Here is a 13,767-nt window from a genome sequence, read left to right as displayed (position 1 = left end):
TGCCTCGCACAGCACAGCGGCTGCTAAAAACAGATGATAAACTAATACCGCATATGCCAAGAAACCAGTGTGTAAAATATAGACAAACCTTTCGCTTGGTTATCTTACCTACCTTAGCACAGCTGCCAGGTGGAAGGAAAAGCAAAGGTGAGCTGTTAGCGCTGTGACCCTAAAGGGACAAGGAAAAAGGAGCCTTTGCTATCTTGTGAAAACCCTGTAAAGTAAAGGAGAAGTTACAAACTGCATGCTCCACAAGCAGTTACTGGTAAAAAGAGAAGGTACTGAAAGTGGGACCAAATAAATATACCTGCATCTTAACATTAAGCTTTATTCTCATCTTAAATACATTCACAATTAAAAATGATAAATAACTTAAAAAAAACATGATGGAGCGCAGATTGTCATATTTACACTCCTACAGGCTAAACCCATTTAAGAGGGCTCAGCTTTGCCTCTTTTATACAGGGATAATCTGCACCCATTTATTCCAGTTCATTTCAGAGGGGAACACTCTTCCCAGCCTAAGAGTACAGTCTACCGTAGGCTCATAGTGTATTGTTGGGGTTTCGCTCAGTTTGGGATTGTTCAGTTGTTCTTCGATAACTGGCTGAGAAAAGAGCGACACTGGGGATGGCTTTTTCATGTAGAATCGTGTGATGCAGCCGAGAGTTTCCAGACCCTGCAGAAAAATTCACACCTTTAGCTTGAGCGAGTGTGGTAAAAACAAATGCACTGAACGCTGTTCTGTGAAATGTTGGCCAATTTATACTAATTTACACTGCAAGTGGCTTCATTTCACCCCCTCAGGTGAAGTGCCATCCCCCACTGGGGTGGCAAAGTTCACAGCACAGCAAAGCAAGTTCCCATAGGTGGATAGATGCTTTCTTACAGATGTTAACGCAGTGGCTGACATTTGGCTGCTGAGACAGAACATGCATTCAACAACGTATTTCAACATTGAGGACCAGTTGCAAATGATTTCAGGCCATATCAATGTAAATCCCAGACTCTGGGGTCAGTTCTTGCTAATGGGTTGGTATTTACTCTTATGGCACCACCCACCAAGGTCATTTATGTGCTCTATTTGCTGAAAACACCTGGTGTATATTAAATCATCTGACATAGGTATGCACCTAGATTTACTAATATTTGGTATATTACAGATACAAGCTCTGTCTGTGGTTTCAAAGCCAAGTCTTACCAAGTTTATTGGTAGAGAAGTTAGACTCAAGTCCTCCAGTCTGTAAAATGTACAGGTAACTGCTTGTTTTTGTGGATTTGAATTAAAATTGCTGAGGAATCTGTACTCATTCCCACATATGCATGCCTCACCATTGTATGTTCTACTGCAGTTTTAAGCCTGTCCCCTCGTCCCAGCTTCCCTCCTGGTAGTGTTGCTCCAGCACAGGACCTACGGATAAGCTGTGCTGGAACACCTGGGAAACAGGATGGTAGGGTACACAACTTGCCTTGTTACCAAAAAGTACAAGCCTTTGGACAAGTGTGGCGTACGTATGACGGAAGACTGATTTCCAGCATTAGCAGGGGAAGCCATGCTTATGGGAAGGACTGCAATATTATTGCTATGATTAAGATTTTAAATACTTACAGAAAAAAAATACAAATAAAGATTTCACTTGCAAAATAGCAGTGGTGGTAGCAATCAAACTTCAAGATGTGGGGAAAAGATGAGAGACTCTAATTTTTCTCTCCGTGTAATGTTTCATAATTAAGGAAAAGTGCCTCTAAGCAGGTCTGTCAGGACAGAAGGTCTTATTTACAGTGCTGTCTAGCACAGACACAGCTCAGTCTGATTCTTACATTAAAGATTACTCATCTGAAAGGTGTATAAGGGAAAAACAAAGCTAAACTCTAGTGATCAACACTGTATTAAACAGTCCAATTTGGTATTTCACAATGACAAGCCACCACTTCAGAAACCAACTAGAACTTTAACTGCATGTACATTGTTTCAGAAGCAAGCTCAAATTTTAAAATCAGCCGTATGGTCATTTCAGTGACAGGTAAAGCAGGTTTCCTTCCTCCCTCATTGTGAACAGTAACTTGCTCTGGCTTTAGTTACTTTAGGAAGGGGAGAGGATTTTTTTTATGGTTTGTTCAGAATCCCGTTTCCCTGGGACTTCCAGCAAAGTAGTTGCTGACTCTTCTGTGTGGAAGCTGAACCAGATTAAAAGTTCACACAGCTGGTGCTTCACATACCTGCAGTATCTCAAGGACAGCAACAGGCTGCAGTACCCCCATGTAATGCTGCAGCAGTGCGCCTTCTGTTATGCCTGGTTTTGTCATTATGTGATAGAGCACGGCTTCCATCATCCCTTTACACACAGGTTTATTCAGGTTCCCATCCACAATCCTCCACGGTCTCCCAATGAAGCAGACATTCTCGCAGGCCCTGCAAAAGACAATTTAAGTTCAGCTCCATCAGGACTTAATTCTTCCAACTACATCCATTGCCAGTGTTGGCTCACGTGCTGTGTGTAAATTCTGTAGCTGCTCTGGGCAGAGGCTGGTGCTAAACTATCAGACAGTTCCACAGACCTGAAGTATTTCACATTAAAGTGTCCACTTAAAAGAAGTGCTTTTAGCACCAGTATGCCACCCACTGGTTACCTGGAGTCTTGATGACCAGGAAAGCTTTGTTTGTCACCAGCTCTAACATCCTCCAGAAGTTACTCAAGACCTGCTTTAATCTGCAACATGCAGCAACAGTGCTCAGATAGAAAAAAAATTCCTCATTTTTAGCATTTTGGAGTCAAAAGACCCTGTGTGGGAACTGAAATTTCCCATGCTGTAGTTTCTTCAGGTCTTTCCTGGGCATGTGGTAGCTCAGACTTTCAGGCACTGGACTTAATACGAAATAAAATTAATTCTGTTCCTCCAAGTTAGTTGGTTTTCTGGAAAAAAAACTTATCAAATTTTTCTAGCATGCACATGAGCACGAGTAACATTAACAGGAACAACGGAGGACGACATGGGATTTCTCCATCATCAATGCTCACTGCGCAATGCTGCATAAAACAAAGGTTTCCAAACCATTTGCTTCCAGATATTAATTTGTTAGTGCTAAGTTCAGTTACTCTGCAGAAGTCTGTGTTACTCACCGGTCCCTGGCTGCCTGGGATATATCTGTCATAGAACTTCCTGGAAAGAAAGGAACACATTGTTTTTAATTAACCCAAACTCTTTTATCTAGTGGAAGGAAAGTAAAAGGTGTCCATGCTGTAAAATGCAACAGCTTACATTAGAAAATAACACACACAAGCTATGCTGCATGTTGATCTGGTTGCACGGGGAGCTCTGAGCTTCCATGCTGACTGCCTTTACCTGACTGCAGCATACCCTTTCTTCCCAAACCTCTTCTTGCAACCACATCTGTCTTCTCCAACCACCCAATTTGTGGTTCCACTCCCAAATCACAGCAAGAAGTTTTATTCCTAGAAATACGGTGACGTGGCTGCGCAACAGGTAATTCTATTGACTGAAAGAACCAAGTTTCACACAGAACCCTGTGTAGCGTTCTCAGCCTGCTGTGCTCACTTAGGCTTATCTAACTTCATGCTCCTGGTAAACCTATGGAAAGTGAGAAGAAGTCCAAGCAGCTGTGGACTTGAGAATGCAAACTCAGGATTTCAGCAGGGTTCAGACTGAAAGTGAAGGTTTTCTCTGAAACTTCCAGGATGCATTATGTCATGGACTTTAATTACACAATTACTTAACATCTACCACACCCAGAGGCTAACAGCTTTGGCTTAAGCACATGTAAACCCTTCAGCTGGCCTTCAACAGTAAGACCAGTCAGAACTCTGTGCTTGATAACATAACTATTTCTTCCCTCCTGTGTTACAAACAAGTAGAGGAAACTAAATCCAAAGCTGTAAGTTAGCCATTTCATGTTAAGAACTGCTGAAGTCTATGCAGTTTAGACAGCCCTGAGTCTGTTTGCTGCAGGAAGGCTCCAATTAAACAATACCAGGCTTTAAGAGGCTAGGGATCAGTCTGCAGTGATTTTCAGTCTGCATCTCTAAACATGGGTAATGGCAGGTCTTGGCAAAATACCACACAGGCAATTAGCTTGTGATTCAATCTGAAATCAGAGCTGATAAAACAACAACAAAATAAAATCCCAAACAACCTACTTAATGTAGAGCTTGGCAAGAACTACTAGCTACTAAAAAAGAAAACTGGCAGTAAAAAGGAAATTTTAAAATGAAGTCAAATTGGGTTACAAACGAGGCTATTAATCTTCTCACTGGCATGTGCTGCTTTCTGGTGAATGGTTTAATGACTTTACTACATTTCAGTCATGGGCATTCTAGTTAGATGTACACCAGTAGCGCTGTGTTTTCTAGGTTTAGAGATGTCTAGCCTTTGGACTGAAGGCAGAGTTGAGAAACTTCAGATTCAGATATGTTTTTGGAGAAGAGTAAGACATAGAAAAGAGTTTTAAAGGAAAACACCTTTCTGGACTAGTCATGAACATTGCAGCAATAGGCATAGGATGGAATCTTTGACGTATGTGAAACCTCCAAGACCTTCCAGATAAAGTTGTGTTATGTCACTTCAACTGTGAATAATGACGACCTCTCTTTCTCTCGTATAGCTTCATAAAGAATCTAGTATTTGCTTATAAAATGGAGCTACCTGTTTGGGATCAACTGATGATGAGCTAAGCTCTATTTCTTGGAAGCAGAGAGCTCCTACGTACCTTTAGATACTCCCGGGTTCTCCTGTAAGTAGGAAAGATCATCATCCTGCTCACTGGCTGATTGTTCAAGGCTAGGAATCTGCTTGTTCTGCTCAGTGCTGAGCTCATCATTCTCTACTTCCAGTTTTTTGTCTTCAGAACAAGATTTATCTTGTTCCTTGTAAGTGTCCACATTTGTAGCACCTGGAACACTCACAGGGTGTTCAGCTAGGTGTTCTGTCTGCCCTCCCAGGGAGTCTGGTTCTTCATCCATCATTGTAGCAGAATCAGGAACACCTGCATCAAAGTTATTTTCATCTGCACTTTTCAAACTGCTCTGTGAACCTTGGTAGAGTTGATCGCCATCTGCAAGGACATCATTTTGAGTCTTAAATCTCTTCCTTGGTGGTTCTTCATCACTGACGGATGGTGTGTCTTCTCCCAGCTGCTCCTCCTCTCTCAAACATTCGTCTCCATTCTTTGGTTCCAGTGGCAGGGAGTCCTGTTGTACATCTGGGAGAGTGGCATCTGTACCTTGCTGATCAGAATCATCTGGTTTATTCTTCAGACATACTGAATGTAATAGCCATGGCTTAGCAAATACTATTGCAACCAGTCTTATAGTATGGCCTCCTACTTCTAAAACTTGCTTCATTTCAATAAGGTCCTATAACAACAAACAAAACCACACAATTATCTCAGGAGCTTTTGCTGGAAAATGTCATCTTTAACTGGCAGCAAAGAAAGAGTTTAGCAGAATATTCGATTTTCTGTCCTGCTGCACTGAAGTTGATATTTTACCTCTTAAACTTTACTGAAATGACAGCACAAGACATTTTTGTTCAGCTTCAATTAAGTTAAAATGTAGCTGGGAAAGAGTATTTTGCTTCCAAAGGTGAAGGTTGGTACCTTTACGTTTCTAAAACCATTCATTCTTATCTTTGAATAAATGCTGCTTTAATTTTTGGCCTTCCTAACTTTGAGGTGAGATTGCTATCAGGTATGTGATCTCTTGCCCAATATAAACAACTTTGTTCTATTTATACTTGCTTCCTATATCTTGGAAGGTTGTGCTATTTGAGGGGAATACTAAGCATCTAAGTATTAACATATGGAAAGCAGCTGGCTGTAAACCCACCTGAATGTACTGCTCCAAGCTCCTGGTGCGTTCAGGTTCCACCTCTTCATAGCTGCAGAAACGTTTGCTCAGCTCAACTTTGCAAATTCCAAAGTGGGAAGTTGCCTCTATTGCATTACGGATCTCCATAACAGCAGCTACATCTCCAGGATTGTAGCCATAATGATCTGTACACTCATGAAGAAAATGATCAACTTCATAATCCTCTTCTTGGATGTTTATCAGTCTGGAAAAAGTCTCAGGGAGGCAGGAAACCCCCACATCCATGTTATCAATCAAAGAAGAAACTGCAAAGCAAATAAAACCCCAAGTATATAAGCCGTGAAGCAGCTGTTACTACACAGCACACTACATAAAGATAAATATCTGAGACAGATTAGATGTGTTCTAAGCTAATCCAATTAAAATCAGAGCTCAGTTTTCCATCTTCATTGCTGCAGTTTCCTGTTTTTCTTTCTGCCTCACGTACCTGTCTCCGAAAATGCCTGTAGAAGAGCAGTAGGCTGGTTTACAAGGGCTTACCCTCAGACCAATGTGAAATATTGCTGAAAGACAGTGCAGACTTGTATTCTCCCTACCACTGGGTCAGTTTAATGAGGGAATTCTCTTTTTCTCTTCAAGATGACCCAGTGAAAAGTCTAGGGCAAGGAAATGCTATGGAGGACCCTATGAATCAAAAAATTGGAAGCAGCTGATCCATGGCAGAAAGCTATTAGCCAAATATGGTTAGAAACTACAAGCTGACATTGTCTCAGTACAATCAGTATAACAAAGCATCTCTGTGTATGGAGAAAGGTTCAGCACTGTGCAAACCCACCCCCACTGTGCAGAGTATTTAGAAGCTGAAGCAGCGTAACACCTTTTTCCAGTCCTGGATGATTAGAGGGTAGCTTTGGCACTGTTCTTACCTGCTCCCCTCCCTTTCATCTGCAGGCTGCCTTTACATCATGCCTTTGGGACACACATGTGCCAGCTGCGCTCCTTTGACAGCCAAGTTAAACTGAGAACAACTGTAATGAGCTGTCAGCTTAATAGACCTGGAGGGCATGTGTGGCAGCAGAGATATGAAAAAGAATTGCTATTTTACCTCTACCACAACAGCAACAGGCAGGGACAACACTAGACCTTCCAACCAAACAGCTAAACAAGTAAAGGTTTTCCTGGATACATCTGCATTAGAACTGAAAGGAAGATACTCTTTGAGAAGGGGAGTGCTGATAAATTGCAAATATTCAAGCTTTAACTACGATCAAAATGTTTAAAGTACTGTAGGGAAAAGGCCAGAGATTGGAAACCACTATTTCAGAGAGCTACATGAGGTAAGTGTGAATTGCCATTCAAAGAGCTCTGAAAGGTCTTCTTTTCTCTTTATACAAGGGAAAGGCTGGGTGTGACATAATATGTCATATAATTCTGCAACTATTCTAAGTTGCAGAAGGGACTGAAAAAAATCTCCTGGAGAAGGGGTAACAAAGTAGAGGACAGACTTCCTCTTTGGATTAAGTTTCACTCAATATGAAATACAGGCAAGGACCTGTTAGAAGGAAAAGGTGTTTGCAGAAGTCAACTACCTGTTTCATGTGAGGAGAGAAAGTATTACAGGCAAACTGCACATTAATGACAAACAAAATGTTCCTCTTAAAGAGGTTTTGTTCAAATTGGTTCCTCGGCTGTTGAGTTTACTGTCTTTCCTGCTCAAACCTACTTCTGTGCAAATCAGGCCACACAGAAACTAACCTGAAGAGCTGAGTCTTCCCGGAACTGGTGTGCATCGCAGTTTAACCTTCACCTGGCAGGAATTAACCACTATATTGTCGCTGGGACTCAGATTCCGTGTGCTAACAATTCCAGGGGCATAGTAGCCTCTCATCAGTAAGTAATTGGTATGAGATGCTTGACGAGCTTTTACTTCAATTCTCCGTTTGCCTCCAGAGGTGTCATCTAAGTCATCATCATCGTCGTCATCATCGTCAAGTCCTTCTTTTCCCAAACTACAGCAAAGAGAGATGTTTTGTTTGGTTATTGCTTTTTTAATTCCAAAATAAGAAAGTGACTCATTATCCTGAGCAGAGCAAGAACACCTGCTGTTCTGCATTCTGGTTTGTAGTTATGAGCAGCTGTGGGTATGTCCATAGCAGCCTGATTTAAAGTGCTGAGAACAAGTAATTATAGGAAAAGAAAATACACTAAAGGTCCCTGGAAAAGGAAACGCTCTCTTTTTGCAAACATGTTGAAATTATCTCAGCTTACAGTGCTGAAATCTTTGGTTCAGCAGACATTTCATCAGGAGGTAACATCTGTCACAGCACAAAGGCTGAGACTATAAGGAATACTGCAGTATAGGGCAGACAGTTTAAGGGAGAAAAGAAGAAAGAATTACAGACCAAAGACTTCAGTCACTTTAAAAAAGGAAGGGAGGAAAAAAACAACCCAAAAAACAACCAACCAAAACATTAATACAAAACAAACTGTAGACAGCCTCAACATAAAGAAAGAATAGTAGCAGCAGCCAGGACAGATTTTCCAGAAACAAACCAACACTGTTTGTTTTCAGGACATGACAAAAGCCATTACGGATAAAGGTGAAGGCTCCAAACAACCTGATCTAATTCTGAAGTTGCCTCTGCTTTAAGCAGCTTATGAGAGAAACAGCCAGCGGTTCCTTCTAACCTTTTTCAAGATGATTTAGACCTTAAAATATATTTAAAACCAAAAGGGAACATGTAATGTAGAACAAATAGTTTAGAAAAAAAAAAGATTCAGATGCCTGTTGCTCAGAAATGGGACTACTCCAGGGTTCAGTGTATTTTTGCTAATGAGCTGGGTGATAAAATAGCTCAATAATCCTGCATAGGATCACCTAACTGGAGAGACTTCAAGTGCATCAGAAGATAGGATATGCATTCAGAACACTTCCAACAAGTGGAGAAATAGTCTGGAAAAGAAGAGGAAGCAATTTTGTACAGGCAAATGCATGTTATTAATATTAGAGTACTATGCACCTGTCCCACACTAAGAGGAAGCAATTACCTAGACAAAGGAAAAGAAACTTGTTAGAGTGAATCACAGGAATCATAATCTGTTTCTTTTTTTGTTTGTTTGGAGTTTTTTGTTTGGCAAGACCACGGCCATTCATCATTGTGGGATGTATTATCAGGCATATTACCTATGTAACATGATGTACTGAACACACATCTGCCAGCAAGAACATGGCATTTGTTTTTCGACACAGTTCAGTGCAGAGGAAAATAATGAGAAAGAGGTCTGCATAACATGAATCATAACACACAAAAATACAAGTAAAGGAACTGAGACCGCTTAAAGAACTGCATATTTTGGAGGATTATGATAACAATCTTCAAATAGGTAATAAGCTGCTCTAAAGAGAGAACAAAATATTTTCCATGTATACATACAACAGAAGCAACAGGTTAAACTGCAGCAAAATATTTTAGTTGCAGTCTAAGAAAATACAGAATGACTGTAAGAACAATTATTCATAGGGCTACACTGCCGAGGGAAAGTTTGCATTTCAGTGGTATGCAATTACTGGGGGCTTTAGGAAAAAATAATATCTATAATCAAAGAGGAGACAAAATAGAACCACTATTGTGGAGACAGGTTTCACTGGTAAAGCTGAAGCCTTGTTAAAAATTCTTCTTAGTTGTTGAAATGGGAAGGTATAATGCTAATGAAAATGCTCATCTAAGACACACTGCTCTCCTTTCCACATTAGCTGTGGAGGCAATGCACTGCCTAGCAAACAAATGTCACACACGTGAAGACAAACACAGTCCAAGGCTGTAATGGCAGACACTGACTGAAGTGCCAGGAAGTCTTCAGAATGCTTCCTCAGAAATAAAAATCTAAACTATATCACAGTAAAACATGCCACAATACTGTGCAGAAAATGCTAATTTCAGTCCAATTCCATTCAAGTTACCTCCAAACCGTATTTGCTAATAGAAGTAACAGTGTTTACCTTTTTATCACTTCGTTTTCCACCATAGTGCTGTCCACCACAACTATCTGCTCTGGAATTCTCACATTCACAGATACAAGTCCCAGGGAAAATAAGGAAAGCATCGCTACACACTGGCCACCAGGCCCATCCATAGGAAATGCTGTCATGTCTTCTGATGCCTCGTTTTCTGGATCTTTAAATGAGAAGTTATCTGGCTGGTCTGATTTTTCAGCATCCTTGAGCTTCTCCAGAAACTGAAAGGACTCTGTACAAATTGTGCTGGGAAACCGCCACGTAAAAACTCTGGACAGAAAGACAAATTCAATGAAGCACAAACCTTTCACAATCTGTTCTTACTGTGTATGAATTTTAGACCCATGGTAATATACAGCAGCCAAACGGTTGAATTTCCATGGATGGTGAACGAGTACCTCCTACATCTACTTTCAATGTCTTTTTGCTAGTTCCAGAACATTAGGTATTTAAGGTCAGGTACTACATAACAAATATAAAGCAAAGATGTTCACTGCTCAAGCAGAAGGTGACACATTACAATTAAACTCTCCTCCCCTACTCCTGACATCCAGGTACAGTGCAGCACAAAGTAACTGAAGAGGAAAAGCAAGCAACCATCGGAATGACAAGAGTGCTAAAGAAATCTTTCCACCACATCTAGGTTTTGGTGCCACCCTTCCCATCCTCTGCATGTGTTTGTAAAGGCTTGCCCAGCAAACTTGGCTCTATTCCCTGTACAGCCCTAATTGCTAACCAAATAAGGGGCTAACACACATGCATAGATGTTACCCTCATCTCTTCAGCCTCAGCTGTGATGGTCAGGTTCTTTTCTCTAGATACTTCATGTGTATTCTCTCCTCCCTGCCCAGCATGCCCAGGTAGATTCTTTTATTTGCTTAAACATGAACAGTAACCTTTCTGACACCCACCTATAGTAACTCTGAGACAGCTGGTAGGACATGGGTACAAAAGGCAAAGCCCGGCTCTTCTTTGGTCCTAGCGTGTGGTTTACTCGACGGCGATTGACCAAGCTTCTCTTCTGACACTCCAGGAAAGCCTTCACGAGAACGTCGTCCCGGTACTCCCGGTACAGCCGAAACGTCTGGAAACCCCCCCCCGTTCAATGCAGAAGGCAGTTAGCTCCCAATCCACTGTCAGACTCACCTACTTGAGGGTTACATTAGCTAAATGAATATGAAGCTACTAGCTGGAATGTAAATGATGCATATAAATTTACTTAACTACATTATTCTATTCCTTTTATGGGCTTCCAGGCTTTCCACAGTAAATGCTAATTAAATTACCTAAATACTATAGAACACTTGATATTCAAAATGGGATCAGGCTCCCACTAGAATTATTTATGTAAAAATGCTCATCTGCACCACATTTTGGTAGATTCTAGGCTCCATGCTTGCCTGCTGATGAGATATTAAACTCCCTTTGAACTTCTATATATTTTAAGTACCTGATAGACTTTATATTTTTGTGATCCCCAGCACCGAAGGAAAGGCTCCCAACACCAATGTCAGCTGGATACTATGACTGTCTTTGTGCTATCTCCTCCAGAGCATAATTCCAACTACCTAAGTGGGCACTAAATCATGATACAGTTTTACCCAATGGAAGGGATATAAAATTTATTTCATATATTTTGTGAAGATTGCTTCGATCTCACATCTTGCAATCTTATCCTCAGAGAGAAAAGCAACCTACTGAAAATCTGCCTAGAATATATAATTTCCTAAAAGCAGAAAAGGGTAATTCCCACAGAACAGATACAAATATAAGTTTCTGGGTTTCTTTGCTCCCGTTTGAAAAAGGCATATAGCAAGGTAGGAAGGTGAAACTTTTTAGGGTTGTATGATGACATATAGATGGCACTTACAAACATGGTTTGGTGGTGGACTTGGCAGTGTTAGGTTTACAGTTGGATTCAATGATCTTAAAGGTCTTTTCCGACTTAAAGGATTCTATGATTGGTAAAGTTTTGGTCCAGATACTGTACCTGAAATGACTGGCAAGATTTCATCTGGTTATCTGAGAGTGCCAGTGTGCTCTGAATCAGGTTCTGTAGCACTAGAAAATGAATATCATAGACACTGAAAGAAAAAAGGAAGGAAAAAAAAGTTTATTCATGGTGATTTCTGAGCATGAGGTAGAGAATTACTGAACTAGCACAAAAGTATACAAATTCAATCACCCACTTCTGAAATAGATGTCACTAAGAGGTCACTATAGCTGAGGATCATTCACTTGAAGGACCCTGTTACATTTTCCCTTATCTTCCACCCTGAATTTCTGGGTCAGTCCAGAGTTCTCTCTCCTCCTCTTAAGGTACAGCACCCACATAGGAAACATACACTGTTGTCCTAATGATAACAGACCACCATTTTGAGTGGTGGTCTGTGGTAACATACAGCTCTTCCCAAAGAAGTGTTTGCAGAATAACACAGCAGAAAGGTAAAGCGAGGTGATTTTATACTCCAAGCACATCTAAAATAATGCCCAGTCACCATTTTGGGAAGGTCACTGTTGCTGTCATTTCATTCATCAAATCTGTAATCTATGTCAGAGGTCCCTACAGCCTTGTGGAAGTATTTTTCTGTTAACAAATTTATACACTGCAACAAACAGATAAAAGCCACACTGAATTAAAAACTGTATATATGACTTTTACAGATGCAAGGGTTGACATGCCCTTGCAGTCCTAAATGGGAAAAAATGGTGTTACTGCAACTCACCTGCTTAGACTATCCTCTTTTGTGTTTTGAGCTGTGTCTTCTCCAATTGCCAAAACTCGAAATCTAGTTAAGGGAAGGGAAAGGAAAACACTGAAACAAAAGCAACATTCTGTGAGTTTATATCAACTGTGTAACCAAGAGACTGATGAATGCAGCTGCTAATACAGCAAATGTTGAAACAGCGCATGGGCACTATCTGCTCCAGCAGCCCTCAGCACAAGTGTCAAAAACTAAAACAACTGACCAGATCAATCTCCTTCACTGCTCTAAATTATCTGTTGACAAGGAGATAAAACACATGGTCAGGAGACTGTACAGAACTGTCTAGATTTACTATTCTATTGAGGTTTGGGACTTCCATCAGCAGCACTTTTGCTGTAACATATAGCTCTTCCCAAAGTAAGAAAATGTACAAAGGTGCTACATTTGTTATCATAAAATGGTGCAAGACCCAGATTTTCACACTCTCCAAGTGTTATTCAACATGAAAAAGTTTGACAATCTGAGCTGGAGAATGCTATACAAAGCTGAGAGCTCTTTGGTATCAACAATTTTAGCAGCACTGAGATGGTTTAGCTGAGCAACCAGCTACAAATTGTGATGTAAAATGGGTCCAGTTAATCTGGAAGACTGTAAAGGGAAACCTCTTTCATGGGGTTTTGAGCAACCTGGTCTAGTGGAAGGTATCCCTGCCCATGGCAGGGGTGTTGGAACTATATGATCCTTAAGGTCCCTTCCAACCCAAACCATTCTATGATCCTACAATTAAAATGTACCTGAGTAGCAACATCTCTAATAGCAAAGTTGAGGACTTGACAATTTATGAAATCTGACACTGTGAATTTCTGGTTTAAAAGTCTTATTTAGCAAAACAGGAATGGTTTAAAATAAACAAGTTTATGCAAATAACTAAAATCAGTTATATTATTTAGGAAGTGTGGATTTGGAGGAAACATTGCTTCTTTTATTTACTGAAACTTACCTGGAAAAGAGTTCCTGCAAAGTATCAGGAATCTCAAGTTTGGGATTCCCCAGAGTTGAACTGAATTTCTCTTTCAGTCTTTCCACAAATTCTTTAAACTCCTTTGCACAAACCTTAGAAAAGAAGAGATAGAAATGTTATCAGCCTCAGTTTCTCAGAATGGGAAAAGACCCTTTACCTTCAAAGCATTCACGGAATATTCTAGTAGAAGTGGCCAGT

The 13,767-nt window shown here is 40.6% G+C and overlaps 1 protein-coding gene across 3 annotated transcripts in view; it reads right to left on the bottom strand.

The window, feature by feature from the left end:
• Positions 1-312: 312 nt before the first annotated feature.
• The window catches only part of GTF3C1 (general transcription factor IIIC subunit 1), a 41,650-nt gene continuing 28,195 nt past the window's right edge, over positions 313-13,767 (bottom strand). For all 3 annotated transcript variants that reach the window (XM_061473198.1, XM_061473200.1, XM_061473199.1), the window contains exons 27-37: positions 13,549-13,661; positions 12,567-12,629; positions 11,831-11,924; positions 10,752-10,924; positions 9,826-10,110; positions 7,581-7,834; positions 5,844-6,130; positions 4,727-5,372; positions 3,123-3,162; positions 2,221-2,413; positions 313-679 (exon numbers count right to left, since the gene is read on the bottom strand). In XM_061473198.1, the coding sequence (XP_061329182.1) occupies positions 458-679; positions 2,221-2,413; positions 3,123-3,162; positions 4,727-5,372; positions 5,844-6,130; positions 7,581-7,834; positions 9,826-10,110; positions 10,752-10,924; positions 11,831-11,924; positions 12,567-12,629; positions 13,549-13,661 (2,370 nt within the window). In that variant the 3' untranslated portion in view covers positions 313-457. The remainder of the gene's footprint in view (positions 680-2,220; positions 2,414-3,122; positions 3,163-4,726; positions 5,373-5,843; positions 6,131-7,580; positions 7,835-9,825; positions 10,111-10,751; positions 10,925-11,830; positions 11,925-12,566; positions 12,630-13,548; positions 13,662-13,767) is intronic.

Source organism: Pezoporus flaviventris, unplaced genomic scaffold, assembly GCF_033815535.1.
Source record: "Pezoporus flaviventris isolate CSIRO_AGI_PZ_B2104156 unplaced genomic scaffold, CSIRO_AGI_Pfla_v1 ptg000078l, whole genome shotgun sequence".
In the NCBI taxonomy this organism is placed as follows: domain Eukaryota; kingdom Metazoa; phylum Chordata; class Aves; order Psittaciformes; family Psittacidae; genus Pezoporus; species Pezoporus flaviventris.
The sequence above is the reverse complement of the archived record's forward strand: the minus strand, read 5'-3'. Positions and strand labels throughout refer to the sequence as shown.